This window comes from Melospiza georgiana, chromosome 1 (assembly GCF_028018845.1).
Source record: "Melospiza georgiana isolate bMelGeo1 chromosome 1, bMelGeo1.pri, whole genome shotgun sequence".
Classification (NCBI taxonomy): domain Eukaryota; kingdom Metazoa; phylum Chordata; class Aves; order Passeriformes; family Passerellidae; genus Melospiza; species Melospiza georgiana.
Window position 1 is genome coordinate 103,571,980 of NC_080430.1, and position 26,881 is coordinate 103,598,860.

General features: G+C 43.4%; 1 protein-coding gene across 1 annotated transcript; it reads right to left on the minus strand.

Annotated features, from left to right (window-relative positions):
• Positions 1–2,716: 2,716 nt before the first annotated feature.
• On the minus strand, positions 2,717–26,699 carry TWSG1 (twisted gastrulation BMP signaling modulator 1). Its single transcript, XM_058038412.1, has 5 exons — positions 26,608–26,699; positions 24,485–24,650; positions 17,427–17,526; positions 13,652–13,918; positions 2,717–5,697 (listed from the first exon to the last, which is right to left on the minus strand). Exons 2-5 carry the CDS (start codon positions 24,605–24,607, stop codon positions 5,516–5,518), a joined length of 672 nt encoding a protein of 223 aa, XP_057894395.1. The 5' UTR covers positions 24,608–24,650; positions 26,608–26,699; the 3' UTR covers positions 2,717–5,515.
• Positions 26,700–26,881: the final 182 nt, after the last annotated feature.

A 26,881-nucleotide genomic window follows, 5' to 3' on the forward strand; every position in this document is an offset into this window, starting at 1 on the left:
ATAGTGGGGGCACCCGGGCCACCTTCCATGTGATGTTACTGCTGACAGAACTCCTCAATTCACATGAGAACAGCCACTGGCTTTGGCTTCATCCCACATAATAAATCTGACCTCCCGAGAGGAGTTACCCACTTCTCTCTAGCGCTTTCTGGAGTGCGAGGGAAATGAAGAAAGGCTCTGGATGCTGCTTGAGGTGACCTGTGCCAAGGAACACATCCCCATCTCAAGATGCATCCTGTTTACGGTGGTGTTATAAGCAATGTTGTGGGGGGGTTTCTGCCTCTTACAATGCAAGTTTCTGTTACGTTGAGCACCTGCGTAATTTGAATCCCTTTCAGGACTGCTCATCAACAGGGGAATTTGTTTCAGTCAGAAGCAGGGCCGATTCATTCCCACAGCCTCAAGCATAATCCCCGGCCTATTGGACACATTAACACTGTGGCAGCGTGCCACCTGCTCCATTTATTCACTTGGGACTCAATGCTGCTTAGTCCCTGTCGAATGAGCTCTTTGTGCCACCTCCTGCGGCAATGTAAAAGGTCCCCCACAGGAATTTGTGCTATTCAGTGGAAGCTACAAAAGGGAGGGTTGTAAACACTCCGATTAGTGTTGGAGCACAGCGATATTGTCTCCAGCACCTATTACACAACCTCGCAACTTCCAGGCTCCCTCCTCCTCTCCAGAAGAAACAGTGTAACAGTAAGGGCTCACCAGGCTATTTAACTTAACATCAGAGCTCATGTGTTTCTTTTTTTGTTACATATAAAGGCCACCTTGCTCCTGGCAGGAGAAGAGAGAAGGGTCAGTTCTGTAACATCCCGTAGTAATTGGAGATGGTTGCCCGTGAGGATCTCCACTTGAAGCGACAGTGGCCAGAGGCTCTCAGCTCTGAAGAATGTGTATTATTAGAGGCCACTGCCAACACAAGTTCATGCACAATGGGCTCATCAGCTAATGAACCCAGAATGAATTTTCTCCCAGATTTTGAGGACAAACAAGGGATTGTGTGCAGTACTGACTGTACCAATTTACTGCCATGTGAAACAGATTTGGATGATTTCTGACTTGCAAAACTCCTTGTGGTCTGGGGCCAACTTACACAGACTGAGGCACTTTTTCACACCCTCAGCTTGCCCCACATTCACTCAGTAAACTCTTACTGCTTTAAAGACCAAGAGAAGCAAGGATTCTGAGGTGGCAAGCTCTCTGCTTGGAAAATCACTTATGTACCTGAGCTTCATAAAAGTAATAAAACAATAATGGAGGGGAGCTTCAGAGAGCATTTGGTCAGGGAAAGTAAAGGGAAAAGGCATAGCTGTGTTAATGAATAATTCCTTCCTCCTCCTACTACTTCAAGAAAGCCAGTTCTGGAGTTGAGTTTGTCTTGGATAGATGGGAGTCTGCATGGGCTGTAGCATTCTGGGATAACTTCAGACATGCTGTGTAATTCTCCTTAGCAATAAAGGAATACACAGCAGACATAAAAATATTAAGGTTAGGAAAGAAACTAGTTGGCCACATACTGAAACAATGAGAGCCTGAAGATACAACAGGAAAACCTGGAAGTTTTAATTGGAATTAGTTTTAACCTGGAATTAGTTAATGCCTTTGGGGGAGGAAGTAAGTTGTTCGTAGAAATTACCACAGAGCAGGAGAACAGAGCCAGTAAAGGTGTATGATGCTCAACTCTGCCTAAGCAACTCCTGTGAGCAGTATTATGGAGCCATAGAATCACAGAATGCTTTGGGATGGAAGGGCCCTTAAAAACCATCTGTTTGCAACCCCTCTGCCCTGGGCAGGAACAGCTTCCCCTAGAACAGGTTGGTCAAAGCCAAATAATTCCAAGTTCTCTGTGGTAGGAAGAAAATTTATAAATACTTAAGCAATAAGAAGGGTACAAGAAAACTTGAGTCTTGGCCACCTTTACATCCTAGATGTACTTCTCTGAATCAGGTTAGCTCTGTTTCTAGGAAGATTTTGTATCTAAGTGTGTTTTCCCAGGTGAGTAGCACAAATTTTAATGATGTACTGGTGATTTGGTGAAAGACCTCGTGCCAAGGGAATGTGTCAAATCTTGGTGAAGGTGTTCCTTTTGCCAAGCCCAACAGACATTACCGTCCTACAGGAAAATGTTAGCTTGTTGTTTGGCTCTGCAGGTACCCCATCAGCACGGTCTGGCCTCTCTTCTCGTTAAAATGCTCCCAGGCTGAGTCTCCAGGCTTTGCCCATGAAGGTGGAAGTGCCAGCCGTGGGACAGGGCACCGTGGGCCACGGGGCTGGAGAGAGAGCAGCGGATCTGTGTGGGGTGGGTCTGTGTGTCGCTGTGCAAGTGCCAGCAAACCTCACCTCGCTCCAGCCAGCAGCACGAGGGGCTTGGGAGCCAGCTATCAGAACAGCCTTAATTTGGTAGGGACACTGGAGTGACCATAGATATATTATTAAAGATACAACAGGTGTTCTTACATTTATTTTTTTTTTTTGAAAGCCATTAAGCATAATAAATGTAATCCAGGAACCTTAAGAAATGACAGGAAAGCAATGTCACATTATGACCTTTGTACTCAAGTGTCTGTAAGGAAAAACAAACTTAAAAACCTGAACAAAAACCCAGACCCCAAAGCAACTAAACTTTTTACTCTTAAAGAAAGAATAACAAAAGTCCCTCCACCCCTTTTCGGTCAGACCCCCAACACACTGGGGTGTCTGGCCACAAGAAATTTGTATAATTTCTTACTATATGAATTCCCTCTTTGCTTCCCTTTATGTTCAATGATTTACAATTCTGTCCCAAAGGACAGTGATAAAAGTGGCCAGTGCTTTACCTGGAGAACATTCCTAACTAAAAGAAGTTTTAAAAACAAGTTGTTATGTAGGTGATGGTTTGCTGGTTATCCAGACATAGGGCGAAATAAGACCCCCCAAAATAAATGGTGATTTTTTTTTCCTGCAAAATTAATAAGACTAAATAAACAGCTTTCTAAAATGGTTAGGTTTTTCAGAAAGAACATTCTGAGTATTCATCATTTATGTACAGAAAAATACTTCAAAGCAACACTTTCAGGTATGGAAAAAAACTGCTGGAGAGGTAATTCTTAGTATGGTTCTATCCATCTAGATCAGTAACTTTTGTAATATGCTTCCTGGTAATGTTTCCCTGAGAAACTCTTGAGAAAGAACACACGAGAACCAGTAATGTCTTTTTATTAAAATACCTCTTAAAACACTCATCATCATAAAATACACTGGGTGTTGCTGCATGACATTTGTGTACACACAACACTTTCAGCAAACTCTAGACAGCATCAGGAATTACAAAAAGTAAGGCAAGCCCCAGAAGGTGTGCACTACCTTCTCTCAGGCCACTACAGACAATTGTGTTTACATTTTTATGCCATTCCCCCAGCATTTCCTGGGACACCTGTTAGGCTGCTCCGCCATCCTTCCTGCCCCCACTTGATTTGACCTCACAGTGAAATTCTGAGGATGTAAATGGAGCCAGTGTCACAGATTCATGGGGCTGCAGGTGCCTGACCAGAAACATCAGCCTTCTTCCTCCCCCAAGAAGATTCTGAGCTACCCTCATCTTTCCAATAATTTAAGACTGCAAAAATCTGAAGCATGCTAATGACCTCCTGCTTGTTGATTGCTACGTGTCTCCTGTCTCAGTCAGGAACATGGATGCATTACCCTCCAGCTACAGTCACAGCTACTCTTAACATATTCTTCCTCTCCATTCATTTTAAGAAATTCTAGAAGAAAAAAATATAACATGAATTGTAAAATATAGGAAGAACAACTCCTCCATTATAAGCTAAGTTTTTCTATTTTTGTCTATGATCTTTTATCACTTAACTGTAAGTTTAAAGTATGAAGACATTCCATAATCCACTAGTTCAAAACAATAACATTCGACTTTCAATTACATATTTATAGCTGAAAAAGACACTGAAGAAAGTAACATTATTTAAGGAGAGTAGATTTTTCTTTTATTATTATCATTATTATTATTATTATTCCATCTTATTGAAAGAACTGTATCATGAGAAAAAAATGGAAAAAACCTTCAGGAAAATTTTTCAACAAAATAAATGTAATATGACTGCTTTCATGTGTACATGGTACAGATAGACAGGTGTAACTAGAAAACAGTTTAATCCCTCTAGCTGAGGTTAATGAGAGAAAAATGAATAGTCAATAGTTCCTTTTTGTGTTTGCATATGCATATATGCATAAAAAATTGAAGGAGTTTAAACCTACATTATTATAAATACAAAAAGCTGATCATTAACTACTCATAGACTTTATTCTTGTACTTAGTACCATTATCAGTGGACACCTTAAATCAGTCATAGTAACTGCTATGTAACTGTCAACATATAAAAACTCTTACTTAGAAAAATGCACAATGTTCTAAACTCAGAGCACTTTAACTTTGCCTTTGCAGACACATATTCCCTTCTTCACTGACAAAAATTTATGGGGAAAAAGAAGAAATTTAATAATAATAAAAATGTTTTGGAATAAATATTCACAGGAAATTACTAAATGGGAACATGCTTGCTGCCAGCTGCTCAGCTGGTAGACCTGTACCACTTGCTTGTTCCTGTCATTTCATTCTTTATTCCTTTAGTTATTAAATCCATCATAGCCTTTCAGGTTTCCTTTACTGGACTAAATGTTCAGGGTGTAACAGCCCTAGAGAACAGTGCAACAGGTGGGAAATGCAGTAGCACTTACCAGCTTTATTTTGGGATCTAAGAGAAGACTGAAAAGATTACTTTGTGTAACACATAAATTATGCATCATGGCCCCAATGAAAAGAGAGCAGGGCAAATCAGACTTGGAGGAAAAGTATGCCATATATGGTGTTTTGCTGGGCAGCCCTTCTAAGAAGTTAGGATTTTATCCATGACAGCCCATTCTTTGAATGTGAAGAGAAAACATGAATTTTAATTTTTTCCAAATATCACTTCCACAATAAAAGCTAACCTTAAAAATTGGAAGGTAATAAAGTTAAAAAACAAACCCAGAAACCAAATCCCAAAAACCCAGCCCCTAAACAACATCCACCCTCTCTCCAACCTAGCAGCCATTTATTTATTTGTTGAATTTAGATAATGGAAATCTCATCACCATATTCTAAAAGTTTCCCTACTCTAAACTACAAGATAGAGTACTATGTTCTGAAAACCAGTATAGACAATACTTTCAAATCAAAGGACAACAATCAGAACAATAATGACGAGCATGACTGTACCATTTGAGCAGAAACAGAGAAAAACAAGTTTAAAACATAGTGTTTAAAAATCTACTAGTTAGCCTCGCTTATATGAATAAAAAAAAAAAAAGAAAAAAAAGAAAACAGTTCTCTGATTTTATACATCCTCTTTTCAACCAGGTACATTTAATTGCAACCAGCAGGCACTCCACCAAAATGCAGTATTTGCAATCCCAGTCTCTTTAACTGAGAGAGATTACTTTGGCCTCAGTATTGCTATATTACAATTTTCCTGCTTCAGAACATGCAGTTCATACATTTGACAGTTTTACTGCCATAGTCGATGCATTCTGGCCCAATGCACTCACAGCAGGCGTTGTGAAACCATCGGTATTTGGAAGCTCCCATGGACTCGCAAGAGATCTTGCACTGATGTATTGACATGCAGTCATCAAAGTACACCACAGTACACATGTGTTCTAAACCAAGAAGGGAAAAAAAGTTTGGTTTAAAAGGTGTTTTTAAAGGTTAGTTAGATATTAGTTAAATGAGCAGCTGTAGAAGTGTGATTGCAAACCGACAGTACTATGAGGCATAAGGAAAAAAGTGACATGAAAAGCAGAGAGGCAAGGCAGAGAGACAAGGTAAAATCTATCAACTTCAAATTTTCAGCATCTACAACTCAACCTGTTGTCTGATCTCCTCTTGGATTAATTTACTTCCATATTCACAGGCAAGAATGTTTTTAAGTTTTGTCCCCCAGTTACAAGAGCGTAAGGATGAGTTATTCCAAAATTACAAGCAGGAATGTGTCCTCTGAAGGTAATATGCTACCACAAAAAACTTCAGGTTTAGAGAAGTTATTTTAAAAAAACATCAAAAACCATTACGTGGTTGTAAACGTTTCTTCCCCCCCGCCTCAAACTCCACAATGATCTTTAGCTAGATTAAATCACAGACCTAAATAATCCTTTTTTCATCAGCATGAAAGTGCACACTTTTTTCTTTCCTTTTTTAAGCAACACCACCAGCTTTACTACTAATCTTAAGAAACCCCTTCTGCCTAAATGTTGACTTCATGCTTCTAACACCCATGCAATTACTTGAAATGCCATGAAGTTTGGTGCTGCAACATCAAAATGGAGCTAAGGCAGTCACCACAACTATAAATAAAACCATTCCCCCCTCAGTCCACTGTCACCATCATATTTTCTGAAAAATCCCCTTGTCCAGGATTCTTCTCCTTGGGAAGCTAAGAAGCCTCAGAGAAAAAGGAAAACAATATGATCTCATCTGCTTCTTCTGTGTTTTACTGCTTTGGGTTGTGGTTTGGAGATTGTTTATCCAACAGTGATTGCTTCATTGTTTTCATGTGAATTGTTTTGCCTTAATGGCCGACCATGGTCAGGCTGTGTCGGGACTCTGGAAGGAGTCACCAGTTTTCATTAATATCTTTCTAGTCTTCTGTCTGTATCCTTTCTCTATTCTTTAGTATAGTTTAGTTTAGTATTCTTTAATATAGTATAGCATCAAAAAATAATAAATTAGCCTTCTCTGAACATGGAGTCAGATTCGTAATTTCCTTCCAACAATGGATGTCCTCAGAAAATACCACAGTCCACATCCAATTCTCCAAGCTGGCAGATTCCACCACCTCTTCTGTACTGACCATAAAACTTTGTTCATCCTCCAAAGGACCACGATTACATAACATTTACCCAGACCATAACTGGCAGACTTTGGGGAAAACACAACTGGCAGCTGTGTGCAAACAGGAATGTCTCACTCATACAGATCAGATCAGACCAACTTGTGAGCAGGAGATGTCAAAGGGCTTTCTAGCATATTACTACTCATGGTGCACCTGGGAGAAACCCACTGATTTACATTCCAATGTGGATTAGAAAAAAGTAATACAAACTTAAAGAGTAAATCAAAACAGTGGGTTTGGTTTGGTTTTTTTTAATGGCTGATTTTGATCACTGTCAAATTATTATGCTACTACCAAAACAGCTGCAAGAAGGTCAGAGGATGTGCTGCCAGCCCACTGAAAGCAACAGAGTATTCACTGCCTGGGTCAGGCTCCAAACTGATGTACATGCCTTGCAGACACCAGACACAATGCAACAGGCAATAGGGATCTTGGGCAGGAGAGGCAGACCCAGAGCTGAAGCCGTTTCTGCTCCCAGAAAAGCTGTGCTGCAGTTGTCAAAAAAAATCTTGCAGTACCTCAAGTACTACTGGAAACATCAACCAAGTCCACTGTGGCTATGTAAGTCCTGTCCCATTCTTGGCACTTCTATTTCTATAAGCCCTTATAATATATCCTGAGGCAAAGCAACCAGAGGAATAGAGTTCTCAGAGAACAAAATCTCTACCTGAAAACAACCAACATATCTACAGCTTCAATAAGGATGTTTGACTCACAGAGAGGAAGAGGAAAGACCTGAACAGAAGTATGGTACCATGTGCAGAGTGATAGGTGCACACCTGAAGTGCTCAGCCAAAGCTAGAAGCAGTAGGGAGATGCAGCCACTGTAGCCTCAAAGGCAAGAAGGCAGAGGCCAGACAGAACTCCAACTTCTGTGGGGAATGCACAACAAGGACTTGGCAATATTTCATCACCAGCGACAAAAAGTTCAGATTGCCATAGTCCCAAGAAGAAGCACACACCATGTGTTCCTAGAAGGCCCAGATAGCCCCAGGTATCTGTTCCCTTCACTCCTCACAGGAAGTTTCTAGTGGAAGGGTAGGGATGAGAAAATAGGAGCAAGTCTCCAGACAGTATTCTCATTCCCATCAGTCATCCAAGCCAGTGCTGGGGCTCAAGCACAAGAGCCTTACAGAAGCCTCTGCTGCACATTACCCATACTCTTTATATCCTTTTGCTTAATCTCTATTCAGTCCTTTGATTCCTTTTTAGTAGTTTTCTACTGAAGTGTTACTACATTAAGTTTGATCTTAAATTCCATAGTCTAAGAAGATGTCAGCTGGAGGCATGGAGCCTCTCCCTTGAAACAGGCAATCCTGGCTAAACTAGAAAGATTTCTTCCTGCAAAATCAACTTTTGGAATGCCATCTCCAGCTGACTGACTTAGTCCCTGGATAAGCCTGAGAGGGCAAAATGATTCATGGCTATCTCCAGATTGGAGTGAAACAGCTCTTCAGAGGAAGCAACCATCCAAGGGGTTGCCAGAAGTGCTCACTATCTGTTGATCATGGCACTCCAACTTACAACACAGAAAGGAAAGCCTAGGGTAGGCCAGGGAAGTTGTCAGAAAAGCTGTGCACACTCTGAGGTGTGCTAACTGCTCCCAGCACTTACAGACTGTCTTCACACCAGAGAATGCCCAGTCCCTTCTGTGTAAGGAGACATCTGTGCTCACCTTCATGTTAACCTCATCTCTGACAGCCTCAAAACTGTCAGCACTGCTTCACAAGTCCTGCTGAAGCCTATAAGCTAATGCCTGCAGAAATGAAATAAACTTCCTGGGGAAGGAGAGCTCTGATTTCTAGGATGTAAAGATCAATGACACTGAACAGGGAGACATCTCTCTGGATAAAGGAGGCCAGAGGAGCAGTAGCACCTGGCCTATAACTCTGGCAAAACTAGGTGGCATCAGTCAGCTCCTGTGAGACTGCAGACTGGTCTCCTGAATCACTCGCCCAGGACCAAAGCCAAAATTCAACCTTATTATGGTGGCAGTGACAGCCAAGGACATTAATCTTGACTGACTGGAGAGTAGAACAGAAAGTTTATTTCCACCTGCACACAAGTCAAGGGGATTAGGTTCTTGAGGACAAACACAAAAATGCTGCAAAGGGAAGAGAGCAGACTGCATGTGGCGGGCCAGAGCCAGCAGTAGATCCATCTGGTCCCAAGCAGCTCTTGTAAGCAGCTGGAGGATGTGCTCCATGTATATGTTACCAAATTGTTTCCGACATCTTGCTTACTGAAACACTTGGCAGGTCTGAACAAGTCAGACTGTCCAGGGTGCACTTTGTCACGGGGCACTCGTGATCCCCTCCTCAGCAATGCCTCTGTGCTCATGTGGAGGCTGAATTGCTGAAAGCAGGAGAGTTCCTCCCCTCAAGCACTAAATCCTGCTCTATAGACTGCAAAAAGAGAGTTACACAGGGGAAAAAAATACATACCTACAGGCTCAGCTGGGAGCTGGGAGAGTACTTGAACTCCTTCACAAAGCTAATTACCGAGTCATCACTTGGCTCCCTCAGTGTAGATAAAAACAATATTATTTAGTGCAGTAACAGCTTTCTCATTTGCATTTTGCCAATTTTCACACCCCAAGGATGACAGACTGCAGATGCTGGGAGGGAGAAGGATGCAGCAGCAAACTTTTTTCCCAGAACATTAATTTCTCACCTTTTCCCCCCTCACACTTCATACTCAGTGAAGGTTGTGTAGGAGAAACAATAATCAAGCCTAAATTAAAAGTTAACAGAAGAAACTACCAGGCTTTGCTATAAAACTATCTGTATTGGTGCAATATAGAAAAATTTAGCAACTCAGAGAACCTTCCCAGTTAATGATAGCTTGCTCTATGGGATCTTTGAAGTTATATGTGCTGTGTAACTTCAGCTGTCTGCTGGCCACTTTATTGGTAGCTCTAAAAGTTCTTTAAAAAGATAACTGTCCATCCAGCAGTCATACCATTTTATCATAGAACAGCCTGGGTTGGAAGAGACCTTAAAGAACATCTCGATCCAACCCCCCTTCTGTTGGCAGGGATACCCCTTCCACTAGGAAAAACACTAGTCTAGTGCAGTAGTGAGGAGAGGGGAAAACAAGAACAAGATTAACCTGCAACTGCTTATGCACAATCCATTTACATAATCTACTACTTTTGGACAAGTCAATTTTATGTCAATCAATTTATAAAAAGAAACATTAAAAAAAAAAGTCTTCCTAGACTACCTACAGCAGTAGATGTCTCTTCACTGGAATTCTTGCTCTCCTACCCTGTTGCACTGGAGGGGAGCAGAATTGCAGACCAGACACCATTCCCTGTGTCACCAAGCAGTGCAAGACAGAAACTCTTAACTACAGCACAGATTTTGTTTTATCAATTGCCAAAAAATTATCTAGTTCCCCTCTCCCTCTCGCCAACATCCTGTCATCATCTGAAACAACTAAGCTTATTTAAATCTCTGAACTCACAGTTCAGAGCTCTGAGGGTATCAGCTAGAAATACAGCAAAGAGAATGAAATACAAATGTAGCTCCAGATTAGTAACCATCACAATCCTCTCTGAACCAGAGGCTCAAGTGCCAGAAACAACAGATACAAAGAACTACAGCAGCTCCAGCAGCGCATGCATAACTTTGGCAGCTAAAGCATTACAAGTCAGCTCACAGGAGGAAAGGGAAGACACTCATTAGGAAAATAATGGAGAAGTTCAAGGTCTGGTGGCTGGGTTCAGAGTAGCTGGGGCGAGAAAGGAATGCTTTATATCCCACCGCACCCCACCTCCTCCCAGATCCACAGCCACCCTCCCTGGTGGTGGCTCCACGCCCCTCAGGCACAAAGCTCGTGGTTCCTGTGGCTGGTGCTGCTTTTCCTGGCACTCACCCAGAACTGCATCAAGCAAGTCTGGCACCCTGGGCCAGCTTAACGGCGATCCCTGCGAGAACGTGCAGTAACGCTGAAGTCAGAGCTGTGTTACACTACGTGACTAGGGGTATCTGTAAGCAGAGCCTTTCCAAATTTTGGAATGTATTCCAGAAGACAGCACAGACACCACTGTCCCCCTACAAAATCTACCTCTCATTAGCCCCTGTCCCTTAACAGGTCATGCCATCGGCTACTGCCAGCACACCATGTTGGAGGGAAAGAAGCAAGGAGCCACAGAAGAACCACAAAATGGAGGAGGCACAGCACTGTAAAGGAAACATAAAGCATCTGTGTTCCCACTCACAGGAATATTCTTTCAGATCCCTGATTGTCACAGCCTCAAAGACAACTGCTTGGCAAGTCACCGTAAGGGTATCTACATTTGCAAGACCTGCCCTCAAGCCTAGCAGCATTTCTGGGGAGAAGGAAAGGGTAAAGACATGGCCTGTTTCTCCCACTGCAGGCTAAGCCTGTGTTTACTGCCACTGAGCACACACATGCACCTTCACAAACCCTCCCTTTCAGTGGCTCTAACACTTGCCAGCTTGTTAAGGCAGTGACCCAACTGTGTGACTGAACTCTGCATGGGCAGAAGCCATCAGGCTCCAGGAACTCCCTCAGCTGCCTCACTGTGCCCATGCTCACAAGGCTCTTCTGTCCTGACCTACTGCCTGTCCCTCCACCTTCATCCACCTTCCCCAATGAACTCAGCAAAACGGAATTGGAAACAATGCTAGCCCATGGCTCACACAACATCCAACACTCTTGGATGTCCAGCTGTCCTGCTTCCACCATAATAAACATCAGCTGATCGAGGCCAGATGCTAATTGTTCTCTCCACCTCCTCTGTTCTCAATGCTCAAATCATCAATGTTTTTATAAGCAAAATTTAATATGACTTTAGAGAAAGCAGAGCACTACAAAGTTATCTACACTGTGACCAAGAAAAGAGACTTTTTGGCAGGCTTACGTATTTAGGTACTTAAAAGTATGGGAATAGGATGTGGAAAGTAATCCTCTATCTTTTCCAGTTCTTCACCGGTCACTAAGATGGAGAAGGCACAGCAAATGATTACATGAACAGGCTCTGACATTTGTTTCTGTTTTAAGTGTCTGCTGAGGCCTGAAAGCCAGTGGCATTTGGTAACTATTTCCAAATATAACTGTTGTTTTTGGACTGTCCTCATTCCAGTAAGAGCTCTCTCAGCCTAATCTCTAATATGTTCCTAGTAAAAGAAATGAAGGGGACTTTTGACTAAGAAAAAATGGCAGTGTTATGTATTTGTCTGTGTTGTTGAACTCAAAACTGGTCCACACCCTTGAGATGCAATTCAAATTCTAAGTTTAATCCAAAACTATCATTAGCCCATCCTGTTGGTACAGTAGTAAAGGACTGTCAGGGAACAGCCATCTGGATTGCAGTACTTAAGTACAGTGGGATATATTCAAGGCTGTATTAAACATAATTTTTTCCCCTGAGTTTAATTTATAATTGTAAGCACTGAAGTCTTTGTACACAGGGCTTTTTGTGGCTTTCCATTTTACATGACTTTGTACATTATTCTCATAACGGCAAGCAAGCATTTTAATAACATCAAAGACATATGAATGAGATGCTTTCTGCCCATCTGGTTTCCTAGTTCTGGAGTTAATTTATTTTTCTAATGTGCCTTAGCCAAAGGAAATTAGAAAAGTTGCCATTATGGTTCCATTTAATCAGCAGCAGTCCTACTCAGAAACACAACTAGGTCATTGGTTCACACTGGTGTGGAAAAGCAGCATGTCCATCAATTAGGGTATCTTTTATTGATAAGATAAAAGGGCCATCACAACAGCAACATATGGGTTACAAATATTTAAAGTGTATGTTGGGAAGGATGCAAAGCATTAATTGCACTAATAAATCAGATGCCCTTTTTCCCCTGTTAAGCAGCAATTCCACTATGAACTCTTTATGAGATTCTTTAAAGTCTGACGTAATGATTTGCAGGGAAAAGTGTTTCAGGTTTAGTATGGAAACCAAGAAACAGACAGTGTTTTTTTTATATCACTGTTGACTCTAACTCAAAGTTCTCATCTTTCCCCCACCCAGCCACAGCAAACAGTATCCTGAAGTCTGTCCTCTAAACTGAAGGTAAGAATATAAAAAACTTAATATTAAATAGGAGGAATGAATCTCTAAGTTGAACCCCTACCACCAAGTTACTTATTTTGAAGACATTCTGTCACATATCCTTCCTTCATCAATGCTTCTAATCTTGCTTAGGTTTACTATTAATCCTGGATTTCATACAAAACATCCCTCTAAAGATTTCAAGTTATGCCAGCTCAGATGAAATAAATAAACAACTGTTCCAGATACAAGAGCTTATGGCACATGGTTCTCTCAGACCTCTTAAGCCATGTTTCAGTTGCCTACTTCTGCACCTATATGTAATTTGGATTCAGGTTCTGGTCTGTCCTGTCCCCTAAGCTACAGGTAACTGTTTCTGGGTCAGAGAATACACTGTGCCAATGCACATGAAACAACATGAACAAACTGCCTCATGCCACGGGGTAATTATGAACTCACATGGATCAGTGTCTCCTAAGAACATCAGTCATTTTAACACCATCTTCCATGTTCATCAACACCTTTGCCTCACTCCTTCTGTTATGTCATGCTCAAAATTAGGCTGAACCTTTCACACATTCTTATGGGAAAAGAAGAAGTGAGCATAGAGAAGAATAGGACATGCACTGAGAAGGCTCCTGGAAGAGACAAGAGGAGATGCCAGGGATTTAGACACTACACTCATTACCTTTGTCACTGGAGTAAGGTGTGTGGACATTGTTGTTTGGAACAGAGACGTTCTGATGCTGTGGCTGGTTCACTGTTTCTAAAAAGGAGACGAGGTTCTCATGGTGTGACAGTTCTTCTGCCACAGGGAAGGAAACAATATTCCAGTTCAGCTGAGTATCCCCTTCTGTCAGTGCCCGGAAAAGGGAAGGAATTGGTTCATGCAGCTCCTCGACAGTGCTCTTGGATGTCGGAGGTGTGTCACTGTAATTGCGAGGATTGCACATACCTGCAGTGGAAACAACCAGTAAATTACACAGAACTCCCCAAGCTCTTCTTGAAACAGGTAGGAATATTTGGAGAATTAAAATTGCTTCTTTTCTTACTGAACAGAACAGAACAGAACAGAACTCTTTCATATCCATCCCACTCTCAGCCCAATAGCAGAAGTGCTATCAAATACAGCAGGACAAGTTTTCCATTACAGCAGGTTTTGGATTGTTCAGACTTCTACAAAACACACCTGTGACCTGTGGAAAGAAAAACCCCATCTAAAGAGCACTTTTCTTCCCTGTCAGTGCTACAGCTTAGGAAATGGAGGGTTCAGTGGAAGGTTTGTTTTCCCTGGGAGAAGAGATTATACAAAGCACAGTATAATCGATAGGAGCATAAACCTGGCATGCAAGGTTAGGACTGAAGAAAGGGAGTATCTTGATAAGTCTGAGGTATGTGAAATTTTGATCACAATTCAAGTATTCCATCTCATCTGCTGCAGCAGTGCACTAGATCTTTTTAGTCATCTGCCAGAGACACAAAGATCACTATCAGGGCAGAGCATGAGTCTGAATTACTTTACTTGTGTAGAGACAGCCAAGATGAACCTAATTTTGCTGCTTAGCTGGAGGGGTCACAACAGGCAAAATACTCATTTCTAGGTTACCTCTTCCTTCTTTTTCAACATCTTCTGCAGTATCTTTTTTGAAACCTTGTCATTTTTTTCACTTTGCCAATTCCTACAAAATGTTTTTGTGATATGCAATGCTGGTTCCAGCTTTTTGTTAACCATTTAAACACTAATATTTATTACTAGCAATTAAACCAAAGGTCATTTCAATTTAAATCCAATCTGTGGAAACTTGCAAGATTAAAAGGAAAATTTGTATCTGCATAGGTATTTTAAACTCAGGAGTGATAAAACACTGTTGCAAGTCACCTGTCAAGAGACAGGCAAATTCATTTTCCCCATGTGCATCTGAATATAATATTGGGTAGTTTCACAGGCACAGGTTGAGGCAGCTACAGCTGCAAAGCACACCAATTCCTGAAGTATTAGAGTCTTATGAGACATGAATGTTCAAAGTCTACCTGCCTCATACAACCAGAGAAGCATCTCCTGCCCCACAGATCCGCTAGGGCTCTGGCTTCACAAATAATTGTGTTTAACTAGAGCCTTATACAAGCCCATAATCTTCTCAACCTAAGTAGATGGATTACCACAGTGAACAAAGCAGAGGGAAGTTTGTCCATGGTGATTAGCATGAGATCCAGCAAATCTTAAGCAAGTGGTTAGCATTACCAGCATTTGGTAATAGGAACACTCCATGACAGTCTGCTCCTATAAAAAGGTGAGCCAAGTACAGAGTAGGAAAAGAAATAAGCCTCTTTTCCTAACAACATCAGGTCATAATAAAACATAATTCCACTTACACAAACACCCTACCATACATGATTATTTTCCTGCTCTTCTCAGTTAGGTTTGCTCTTCACAGACCTTTCTAGACTCACTGCTTTAATAAAAAATTTCTATCCCTTCCTTACCACCCTTTAATAAGTGCTAATATTAACAATGCTTTAACAAGCACTATATTAACCATACAATTGCAATAGAGGATAACCACATGAAAATCAGTTAGGAAGATATCAAACCAGGTAAGAGTTTTGTACAGATACATCAAGGGATGTATGCCTGAGTTGATGGCATTTTATTAATGACATCATTAATAAATTTCACTGATAAAAATGACACACAAGGGAAAGAAAAACCAAAACATCAAGATTGTTTACCAAAATCCTGCAGAATGTATACAAGTTTGTGTGCATATCAATGCAATGAAAATATTACCTTAAGATGGTACCAAAAAATCATTGCTTATAGTTTAATGGGTAAGTGCTCATCCACAAAGATCCTTCACCCTTGCTGTTTTTAAAAGCATTTGAATAATAATATTTTAATATAGTAAATATTGGTTAAAAAGACAATTGGTTAAAAGGTTAAAAAGAAAATCAAAGAAAGTTTAACTTATGAGCAACCTGTAAGGATCAAACATGTCTACACTATCACTTTGGAATGGATGAAAATATGCAGAAATGGGCTGTTAAAATGATGGAAGCAGATAAACCTTTACACAAGGGACTAGAAGAGCTTAACTCAAAGGGAATGGGGGACTTGCTGCTGTTCTCCCTCCTCCAGCATGTTTTTCCCTGTCAGAGAAGGGAGAGAGCAAACACAAAACATGGGGCATCAACTGAGCACTAGTACAGTTAGTGGTGGAGGACAGGAGGTAATTCCTGCCCTCGAGGCAGACATGACCTTTAAGACACAACAATCTGTCTGCTTTTACATTAGACATGATCAGCTTATAAACAAACTTGAAACATCAGCTCAATTATCAGCAAAGAACTGTGTCTAGGGAGTCAGGTATGGCATGTATTCCTGTTTATTTATATGAATAAGGCTACAGCAAGGATGATCCTACACTGAAGAGGAGTAGGACTGAGCCATAGAATCCAAAAAGGCCTGAGGAACCCAAAGAACCATCAGGAGAAGTTTTAGCTTACTCAGTACTGGGAAACTGAACCTGAAACCTTATTAACTCCTCTCCAGAAAAACACTATGGGAAAGAGCAGCAGAACAGTGAGTCACCTGCAGATTTATGAAGAGAAGCTCATGTGTGGACTTCACAATCCCAAGAGGTGGGTTCTTCTTCTCCCTAGAGATCAGTACACTATGCCTTGTTTTCTACACCAGGTTCTAAACTAGGAAATAACCTGCACTGAAAATGGGCATTTTGACACTAATCACCTCCATGAATTCAGAGAAAACTGACCTAGAAAGCCAGGATTTTGGATGGTGGCACAGGGAGATTTACAACAACCACAGGAAGATGAAGCTTTTTTTACATATAAAACATGAAGCAGAACTAGAATACAACCTTCTTAAGCTGGGACAGCACTCACTTGCAAAGATTTGGGCACTCTGAACACCACCTGTCAGCAGCAACGTGTTCTTTAAGACCTTGTCTGCTTCTTTCTCACCCTTCACAAAGAGCTATTTTTGTAAATAAAAGAACAGTGGAAACACTGGGCCGTGCATATTTACTAGTTGTCCCAACCCAGTTCTAAAGGTGTCTCAGTGCTGTACCTGTTAATGCACCTTTTACAGGTAGAAACCTTCAGAAATAGACAAACAGCATCCAATCCCACTGGAGAGTTCCCTCAAGATGACAATTCAAACAGGAGTTTTATGTTTGAGAGACAGAATTAATAATCAGCTATGAAGACATTTAAAAAGCAATACCTGGGCTACTGCCACCCCCAGCTCCACAGAGCAGACACAGTCCTCAGATGTTTGGGTCTCCACAGTAATTTATTCCATACCCACACAACCAGCTGTAAGGTGCTTAAAGCACAGATCCTGTCCCAGTGTTTTACTCCTATTTTAAGACTGTGAGCTCAGCATGTGGCAGGAGAAAGCAATGTAAAAAAAGCAAGAATTCCCCCCAAAAGTGCAAACTTACCAACACAGTCACAGCACTCATCCCAAAGTGTGCCCAGGCAGAGCATGCACTCCTTACAGCAGGAACAGTTCCCTTCCCCAGGGCGGCACTGACACAGCTCCTGGAATCAACAGACACTCATTACACTGCAGCAATCCCACATGTGAAATAACTACACAGCACAGTGATTTTTCCTCAAGCCACAACTCAAATTAGGGCATTAAAAAAGCTTAGTACACTAATACAGCAAGTAAACGGTGAAACAACTCCAGCCAAAATCCAATCCAAGTTTACAAAAGGATCTTTTGCGAGTTTGCTTTTTTTTTCCCCTTAAAGGTGACATTCTGAAGAGAAATCTGAAGCAAGCATTTAAAAGACAAAAAATTCTATTCATGGGAGAGGTGTGTGCACTTCTGTGCATGTGCATGCCTAAATCTACAAGTTCTTTGAATGTTTTCCCATCACAACAGGAAACTTGGAGACAGATTCTTCTTTATATATAAATAGTGACCGTACATTATAATTTAACCAAAAAAGAAAGCTACTGTAAGCCACATGTGCCCACTTGAGACATGCATGATGTCTACCATCACACTTATCCCTGGATTCTAAGAGGAACTTACCCATTTAAGCCATCTGACCACAGGATTTTCTGCATCTCCAAACACTTGTTACACATTGCTCTCTGTTTCCAACATTAGTGACCAGATTTTCCCTCCTTCCCACCCACTCCAGGTCTGGATGATTCATTTTTGCTATTATGAAAACAACCTTATGCTTTGTCCCTCCAAATTGACACCTTGGGATACCTATGAGATTTCTAGAGCCTCTAGAAAGTGAAATTACCTACACAAGTACTTTTCTTTAACTATTAATAACCTAAAAAGATGGAAAAGGCGTGGAAACATAAAGACAAATATTTCTCTTCATACTACCTAAACCCAAAATCTCTGGTTTAGCAGTCCTGCAGGAGACACACACTTGTGGACTCAAAGCATGGAAAAAGCCAACAGGGATGAAGAAAATCTAAAAACCAGGCAGTCTCCTTCCCTCTAACTCAAATCCATGCTAGTAACTCCAGTTTGGCCAAAAGACTGCGGCTGCACGACAATAACTCACAGCCTTGAATTACATCATAGCACAAAACACAGACTGGCCAAGAAGTCCCTTTGGTTGTCCTGTGTAAGGATTTGGCTTTGATGACGTCTGTCTAACTATCACATTACACACAACCGGGGGAGAAAACAAATCCCATTACTGGAAACACTGACCACGGGATGGGATCGTTCCACCCCCGGCTTTACTGGAAGGGCCGTCGGCAAATGTGTTACACACCAGGCCAGGGGGGAGATTATGGCCATCCCCACTCTTTGATCCCATTATCCAGAGGCAGAGGAGGGACACACTGCAGGAGGTGCTCATGGACAGAAGAGAAGGGCAGGAAGGTGGTTTGGTTTGAAATTGTCCTATCCTGCAGTCTCCACCCATGGTTCCACCCCAGCTGGGTCAGGGCCACCTCTCCTTACATTGGTGGCAGGCACCAATGTAATTTTCCAAGTGAGGTTCCTTTCTGAAGCACATTGGGAAGAGCTCAAATTGGGCAAAATTCCATTTTTAAAATAATTCTTTGCTTGCTATGGTTAAGAAGCACAAGGTAGAGGAGAAAGAGGCATTTTTATAGCAGATGTCAGGAACAGGTTTGCAAGGCTGTGAGTGACACAGTGAGTGCACCTGATAGTGTATGACTCCTGCTCTCTCTTTACTCTGCAAAACCGGCCACTGCAAACACCCACAGCCTGCTGGGCTGCACAGCAGCCACCCCTCGCTCACACCAACTCACGTGGGCACGCAGAGGACCAAGGAGAGCCCTTCAGAGAGGGAGGCCAGAGCAAAGTCTGTACAGGGACAGGCTCCCAGAGCACAGCAAATGGAGCTGCAAGGCTCCCAGGCCTGAACAAGCCCTAGAATGTGCTGCAGACAAGCTACAATCTACTAATGCAGTATAAATCCACTGATTCCTTATTTTTCCTTTCACTTCATCCCAGATCACAAGTCATCTTGTATCCAGCAAAGAAACAAAATTCACCAGCTATTGCTTGTGCTACATAATGCTGAGAAATGCTGTTGCCTGTAGAGTTTATTGTGACCTCACTGACTGATGGAGAGTGAACCCCTGCTCCACGCTCATTTCTGCAATAGGCAGCCCTTGCAAGTATTGAGTTTTTATTTACAGAGTGGAAAGCTACTAAGATTTATTACTTTTTCATCCTCAACATTTATGAATGGCACCTATCACTGTTTCCACACAAACTGTGCCGTTTCCAAGTAAAAAATGAAAACAGGCTCATTAACAAACTTTGTACATTTTTCCACCACAGGATACACCACAAGATGACTTACGTGAGTTAATGATGCACTTCTAAAATATTTATCTTACCATTTGATAAACAGATTTTGTCAGACTTTAGAATAAAAAGCCTGAATAGAACAACTTTAAAAATATCCACGAATTTAGAATTAAAAATATCAAATTTTTCTTCAACAGTTAAACCAGGCAAACAACTTTTACATTTTAAAGACACCAACAGGCCAGCATGTGGGAGGAGGCAATTCTCACTAAACTATTAAATGTAATGCATGAATAGAAGCCAGAAAGTTCACTAAACTAAAGTAGTTGTGGTTTTATGGAAGAGTACTCTCAAAGAATTAAATGTAACCTTAAATTCTGCACTTGCAACCTGTTAACAAAAATTTCTGCCTAGCATCTATGTGTGTAAGCACTCACTTGGGGCCACCACCATTACACCTACCAGTATTGTAACAAGCTTGTTTTCACAGGAAGGGCTCATGAGCTGTGCAATGTTTAAGGGTTTTTTGTTGCTGTTTGGGGTTTTTTGTATGTTTATTTGTTTTTTTTATTATTATTTCTTTATTTTAAAGTTGAAGGGAGAGGAAGGAAGAAAGAACAACCTAATTAATTAGTCTTCTGCCACTTTGGGGCAATAACTGTATGTTTTTCCATGTATCTGTTTGCACATCCATGGTTTCCTTAACCAGTTTTGAGTCCTCCTGCCTGACTCATCCACACTGGATACCGGTAGAGGATACATCTTTTTAAAAGAATGCTTACATGAGACGTGGGTGACAGCAAGGCAGAATAAGGAGCGTTCCTTGTTGATAGCTGGGGGTGGTGAGGCGTCAGTGGAAGAAAATATTACTCATCAGCCAACTTGGCAACTTCCCAAGCTGAACTACTGAAGGTGCATCAGAGAATGTATTTTGCTAGGCAAGAAATAAGCCTCAGGGTTTAAAAATACAGTATTAAGTAGGAAGTAGGCATGTTTGTACAATAAAGATATTCCTGGTCCAGAGAGCAAACAATAATTTTTAGAAGATGTTAAACATCTGATTTTTTTCCAAAGCTTTCTTGCAATTCCAGAGAATATTTTCTTGGTGCAGGGAGAAGCAGGACCTGAAGGCATTGGAAACCTCTCTGCAAACTGGAAGGGGGACTGAAAGAGAGCCTTTTTCCCTAGAACAGTTTAATAACAGAAAATCTCCTGGAAGTGAACCAACCAGAACTGTTTTGTTAACCCAGCCGGGTTACGTACTGCAGCTACAACACACATTGGAAGTAATTTTTAGCTGCTGAAGCCCTGAAGTTAAGGAGTGGCATTTATTTCATACCACAGGGCTAAAATGTCTTGGAAATACTTTCAGGCTGACAAGTTTGTACACAGGATTAACAGGAGGCAAAAAAGACAGATGGAAAGAGATTTTAAATGGAATGATACCACACCAGCTGAGAGGTGGCTGCAGGTCTGTAGAGTTCAGGAGAGAAAATCCCGTTTTCTCCACAAAACAACTCTCTTTAGAAGGATCATAAAACCATGCCTGAATTAAAACACTGTTTGTTTCCCATGCACAGCAGTAGTTTAAAGCACTGTTGCAGACGAGGCAGCAAAGCTCAGCTTCCAGCCCAACACTGACATTCCACCCAAGCCTGACTCCTGCCAGGAGCTCCGCACCTCAAGAGCCAACCTGGGACCTTTTGCTATGAACAATTGTGGGAACGTCTCATCTCGAGGTTTCTGCCTTCAAGGATTTCCTCCATGTTGCAAGGACACAATATTCCCTCCCCCCCGCCCAGTGAGGGCCTTTTCATCTCCTCCACACATGGAAACATCAAAACAACCCACGGGCCAAGCCAGCAGCAGATGTGCTCAATAAACACTGCAGCACACGCTCCCCGTGCGCCCAGGGCTCCACCTGGAATGCAGGGCAATGGTGGCTCAGGGACTCCAATCCCAATCCCAGGGACGTGGGAAGGAGCTACAGCCAGAGCCTTGGAGGGCCAAACTAATTTTGGCCCTTCACTCTCTGTACTCCCAAGTCTTACCCACTGCTCTCTCAACAGCTACAGGAAGCCACAAAGTTTCTTAGCGAAGGCTGAGCTGATGCAGAGAGATGCCTCAAGCTATTTTCTTCCAGGCCTTTGCTTATGGAAAAAGAGGAGCACCAATAAAGCTAGAGCCCAGGATGCAAAAGGAAAGCTGAATCCATGGGAGTTGTTGATCTCATGCACTGTTCTGGACCTAACAAAATAAATATTTATGTAGGGACCACCCTTAAGCAGAGGAGCTCCTAAGGAGTGGCAGTAATGACTGTACTGACTTTTAGCCATGCTGGCAAAAATATTTATGTTAACTGTATGCTTGTTAAGAGAGCAGGTCCCTTGTCCCTCTGTCTCCAGGACAGGCAGCCTCCCTTTCTGCACACAGATGCAGATGACAAACACTCACAATCTGTTTGCTCCCCCAGTTGTCTCTGAGTGACATTATCTGGGTTTCAAGACAGGGATTTTTCTAAACTTGAACATCGATAAAAGTCGGTGAGGGAAAAATGTCATGCAATATTCAAGCAACCTCCCTCAGCATGGTATTTTATTTTTAAGTTCAGATTCCTCCAGAAGAGTTTAGAGAGGGAAAAAAGTACATGGATATCTACTTGCATATCTATCCAGGAAAGACTGTGCATTTCATATGCCAGTGCAGCATTTCTGCCACACCAGCACTGAAGTTTTAAAACAAATGAAAAAGCCAAGAAGAAAGATGACAATTGCTTTAAATCAAAGCTTTAGGATATCTTCCTGTCCACAACCAGACTAGTCTGACCTGATCTGTTCTTCTATAAAGAATGAATACTGACTGGTAAGTCAGGCCTGTGTGCAGGAAGACAGCAGCCAGATGGTGAAAGCAAACAGTGGAATTCCCTTGCAACTGCACAACATTTACATGGCCTAGGCCACTTTAGGGTCTCAGAGAATTGCATATGATTTTGATTTTAGGGAAATTCTTTAAAAAGGGACTCCACATTACCTGCACAAAGTAAGAGAGAACACACTTACCACAAGTAAAGCAGTTCAGTGGTTTCTCTGTATGCACAGGGCTGTGTTGCTACAGACATGCCAACATAATCCAAGGAAAGCAGAGTTGTATGAGCCATTTCCATGCACTGCTGAACCTCAGCCACTTATTGGCAGCTGAGTAAGGACTCCAGTAGCATTAACTCCACCCCTCCTGGGCTGTGCTCTATTCAGACTAGCTCATAAAAATAAAGTTTAAATGCTTGCTGTCTCAAGCTTGACTCGATAAGAGATGATTTCTCAAGGAGAAGATATCTGTTCTTTCACAGATGGTGGTCTCCATCAGTGGCACCAGAAAAGGAGATACATCTTCCCTGTTGTCCCCTTTGCTTACAGAGAAACAAGCAGCAGATCAACAGCTTCCAGGACTGAAATCCAGCACCTGGACCAATAACTTTCCCCTGAATCAGAAAATCTGTACCATTGGATTTACTATTTAAGTGCCACTTACATCCAATGCCACAATTAGCATGTTACTTCTTACAGGTTTCATTCCTGGAGCTGATTTCAAAAAATGCAAGAGAAGGGGCTCATATGTGCATCAGTTTGTCACAGTGCACAGTGTCCAACATGCCAGCAAAACCACTGGAGTTCTGTTTGAAAAGGTAAAAGTCAGAAGCCTCATTCTTGCTCCCCTATTTAACAACTCCACAGATTGTGGTGGGGCTGGAAGAAGCAGCAATTTCTTTTATTTTTACTTTTAAAGCAAAGGCAGTGCAGAACCCAGAAAGAAGATGGTTCAGCCTACAGTCAGTCTTGTGAATCTGGATGGATTTGTGAATCTGGCAAGTGTTTTATTTGTAACCCAGACAAATTTTAGACAGAAGTCAGCAAAATGAAGTAAACATGGAAATGCTTGAGGCCACTTCTGCATCTCTTTGCAGGCTGTGACCATGCATTTACAGTAAGCACATCACATCTTACTGCCATATGACGTTGGTGCTCTCTGTTATTGCCTTTCCAATCTACAAAGAGGCAGTAGGAAACAGTTGCTTTTAAAAAAGCTGCAGGTGACCACATGAAGCCTCCTTTCTCAGTCTGGAGTCAAGAAGCATGCCCTGTTTACCATGACTAAAAAAATACTTGGTAGCTACCAGAACTGCTTGTCTTTTTGCTAGAAAAGGCCCTTTTGTTCTGCTGCACACAACATCTCCTAACTCCTGCTCTAAGAAGAGCAACCTGGTCTCACTCTGTTTCTTTCACTGTACAGACATGCAGTGAGACTAAAGCAGCAGCATGAATTTAACATACATTTCCTAGGAGTTCAGCTCATAAGTATTTGGTTTGGTTTTTAGGCATCTTTTAATTCACCATACAAACCTGATGCTATGGAGAGCATCAGGTGTCAACTCCTGACCCTCTGCTTGAGACTTAAGGAACTGGACAAATTGAAAGTTAAGGGCAAACGCTCAGACAGACATAATCCTTAGCTTGAAAAAAATTCAATTACAAAAAACCCATATAAATATGCCCTTGGTATTCTCTGTCTATAAAATGGTTGTAAATCTGCACTTATATGAGTAGGAGCTCAAACCAACCTCTTTACAGAGACACTACTTAACATGAAATGCCAGTTACTGGTATCTTTTCAGGAGGCAGTTTCGGGGCTGCTTCCTGCCCCCTGGAAAGCAGATGGAGGACGCAGGACCCGTACCTGTATCAGGCACTTGCTGACGTCGCTGGCACACAGAGCCTTGTTGCAGCCTGCTGAGGATGGGATCCACAGCAGGAACAGAAGGACGGTGACTGTGGGCGCCGTGATGTACTGTGACCTCATGTTTCCTGCAGGCGAGCAGTTTTCACAAGTACTTCAACCAGCACTGAAACAAGAACCAGCGACTGAAAAGGCTGTTGGAACACAAATTCCATTCCATTCCCCCTTCAATAAATATGAATATTTTTAAAAAATGCAAACTGGGGTACTTTGCAGCAAACCAAATCCCTCCTCCTCCAGCTAACTTGCTTGTACTAAGCTTTCTGCTATTGCACCTTTGGATTAAAATTGCAATAAACTTGAGGCGAGCAATCTCAAGCTTGCAGTATCAAATATGACATCCTGTGATATAAATTGCCTCAGATGAGAAAACCCACCAAAGGAGACTTAGTTTTGCAAATGCCCAAAGCAGGAAGATGGGTTTTGTGTAGTATCTCCTCAGGCTAAGGTACCCACAGGTCTGTAGGGCCAAGGCCACACAGCCATCTTTTACAACAAGGTAAGTTGTCCCTGTCACCTTTAATGCAGACAGGCAGCTATTTTCACATGGACTTAGATGTCACACAGGCTATCAACCCAATCACAAAGTTGTTAACTTATTTTTTAAAAATATACAGACACCACCATTAAAAAAAAACGTACCAGACACTTTGAACAACGTAACTTTCAAAAACCAAGCAAGTGTCTGAGGTCAACCAGAGACGACAAGCATCTGCTACATCAAACAGACAGGAACCGCGTTTGTTCAAAGCATTCCACCTTTCTCCCTTTGTGAAAGCCCAGCCTGTCGGCAGGTGGTATTTGCCACAAATAATATATCACGATTAGCAGCGTGCCACTCAGTTTTCACTTGTGCTTTGCATGTGAGCCCGGCTGCAAGAGGACCTATTGCACCAGGCACTGTACCAATATATAATAAAAGGCAGCCCATGTTTGGGCAAGCTTACAGTGAGCCTGTATTGTTCTCCTAAGAGAGAAAGAATGCTAATGGAGCACTGGATTGCTTTCTTTCGGTATCTAGAAATGTTTTTCTGTTTTATGAACTACAAAACCCGACACCCTCAATGAACAAAAAAGTGGAAAATGAAGGCATGATCTGGACATTCAAAGTCTGCGTCCGATTAGTCCCTCTTACAATGGTTGTTAAATGCCTCCGAATCTCGCTGTGCTGGGCACGTCGCCATCTGTACCAAGTTTTGCTGGGGAGACCCCCCTGCAAGACGCACGGGATCTTTTCCCCCACCGCTTTCCCTCCCTGCCATCGGGAGCCAAGGACGCTTCCCTCCAGCACCCACAGCCGCCGGCCCGGACCCAGACCCGGAGCCGGAGCCGGCGGGTGCCGCATCCCGGCCGCGGGAGCGGAGCCGAGCACGCTGCCTGCCGGGGAGCGATCCAGGCGTGCTCCGCACGGCTCAGCGCGGGGCTGCGTTACATAAAGGGTCCCAGCAGCGGCGCCGGGCGATGCCGTCCCCACGGACAGCCCTGGGGAGCGCACCGGGGTCCGGGTGCTCCTTCCCCGGCTTCACCCCCGGCTCCAGCTCCGATTCACCGACGGCTGCTTTCCCAGACTTTTATCCGGCGCGGCACCCCCCGGAGCAGGACCCCCGCCCGCCGCCCCTCTGTCCCGCAGCCCACCGCGGCGGCACCGGCTCAGCATCGCTCCCCCGCTCCGCCAGGATCGCACCGGGGCGGAAAACTCCCCAAAACCCCTCCGGCCGATCGACCCGCGCCCGGCTCCCCGTCCCCGCCGCAGCTCCCGAGAGGCCCGGGCCCCAAAGATGGCACTGCCAGGGGCCGGGAGGCCGGTGACAAGGAGGGAGATGTGGGAGAGCACCCCCCGCCGGAGTGGCCCGGGGCAGGCGGGGCCCCGCACGGGGAGCGGGTCTCCTCCTCCTCCTCCTCCTCGGGCAGGCACGCAGGCAGCGGGGCGGCCGCGCCGAGCCGCACCGAAACTTTCCTGCCACAAAGAAGCAGCCACGGCTCCACCGCCTTCTCCACCTCTTCCTCCCCAGCCACCGGCTCCATCCCGGCCGCCCCCCGCGCACTCCCCCGGCGGCGCTCACCGGGCGGCCCGGGCCGGGCACCCCGCGCTCCGCAGGCGGCTCTCGCTGCTCCGGAGGCGGCGGCGGCAGCAACCCCGCGCCTCGTCCCACTGCTCCCCCCTCGGCCGCAGGCAGCGCGGAGGCGGCGGCCTCGCATCATCGCCCCGCCTCGGGGCACCGTCAGGCGCCGGGACCCTCCCCCCGGGACCCTCCGCCCCGGCGGGCGGCGGCTGCGCGGAGCGGGGCGGGAGGAGGAGGCGGCGGCCGGGGCCGGTGGACGGGAGTTGCCGCCGGG

Bases quoted from the DNA above. Each gene is read 5' to 3' on its own strand.
- TWSG1 (XM_058038412.1), bottom strand. From the start codon at position 24,607: ATGAGGTCACAGTACATCACGGCGCCCACAGTCACCGTCCTTCTGTTC. The intron at 17,527-24,484 runs GTACGGGTCCTG...TGTTGATTCCAG, and splicing joins TCAGCAAGTGCCTGATACAG to GAGCTGTGTCAGTGCCGCCC. The intron at 13,919-17,426 runs GTAAGTTTGCAC...TTTCCACTGCAG, and splicing joins TGAGTGCTGTGACTGTGTTG to GTATGTGCAATCCTCGCAAT.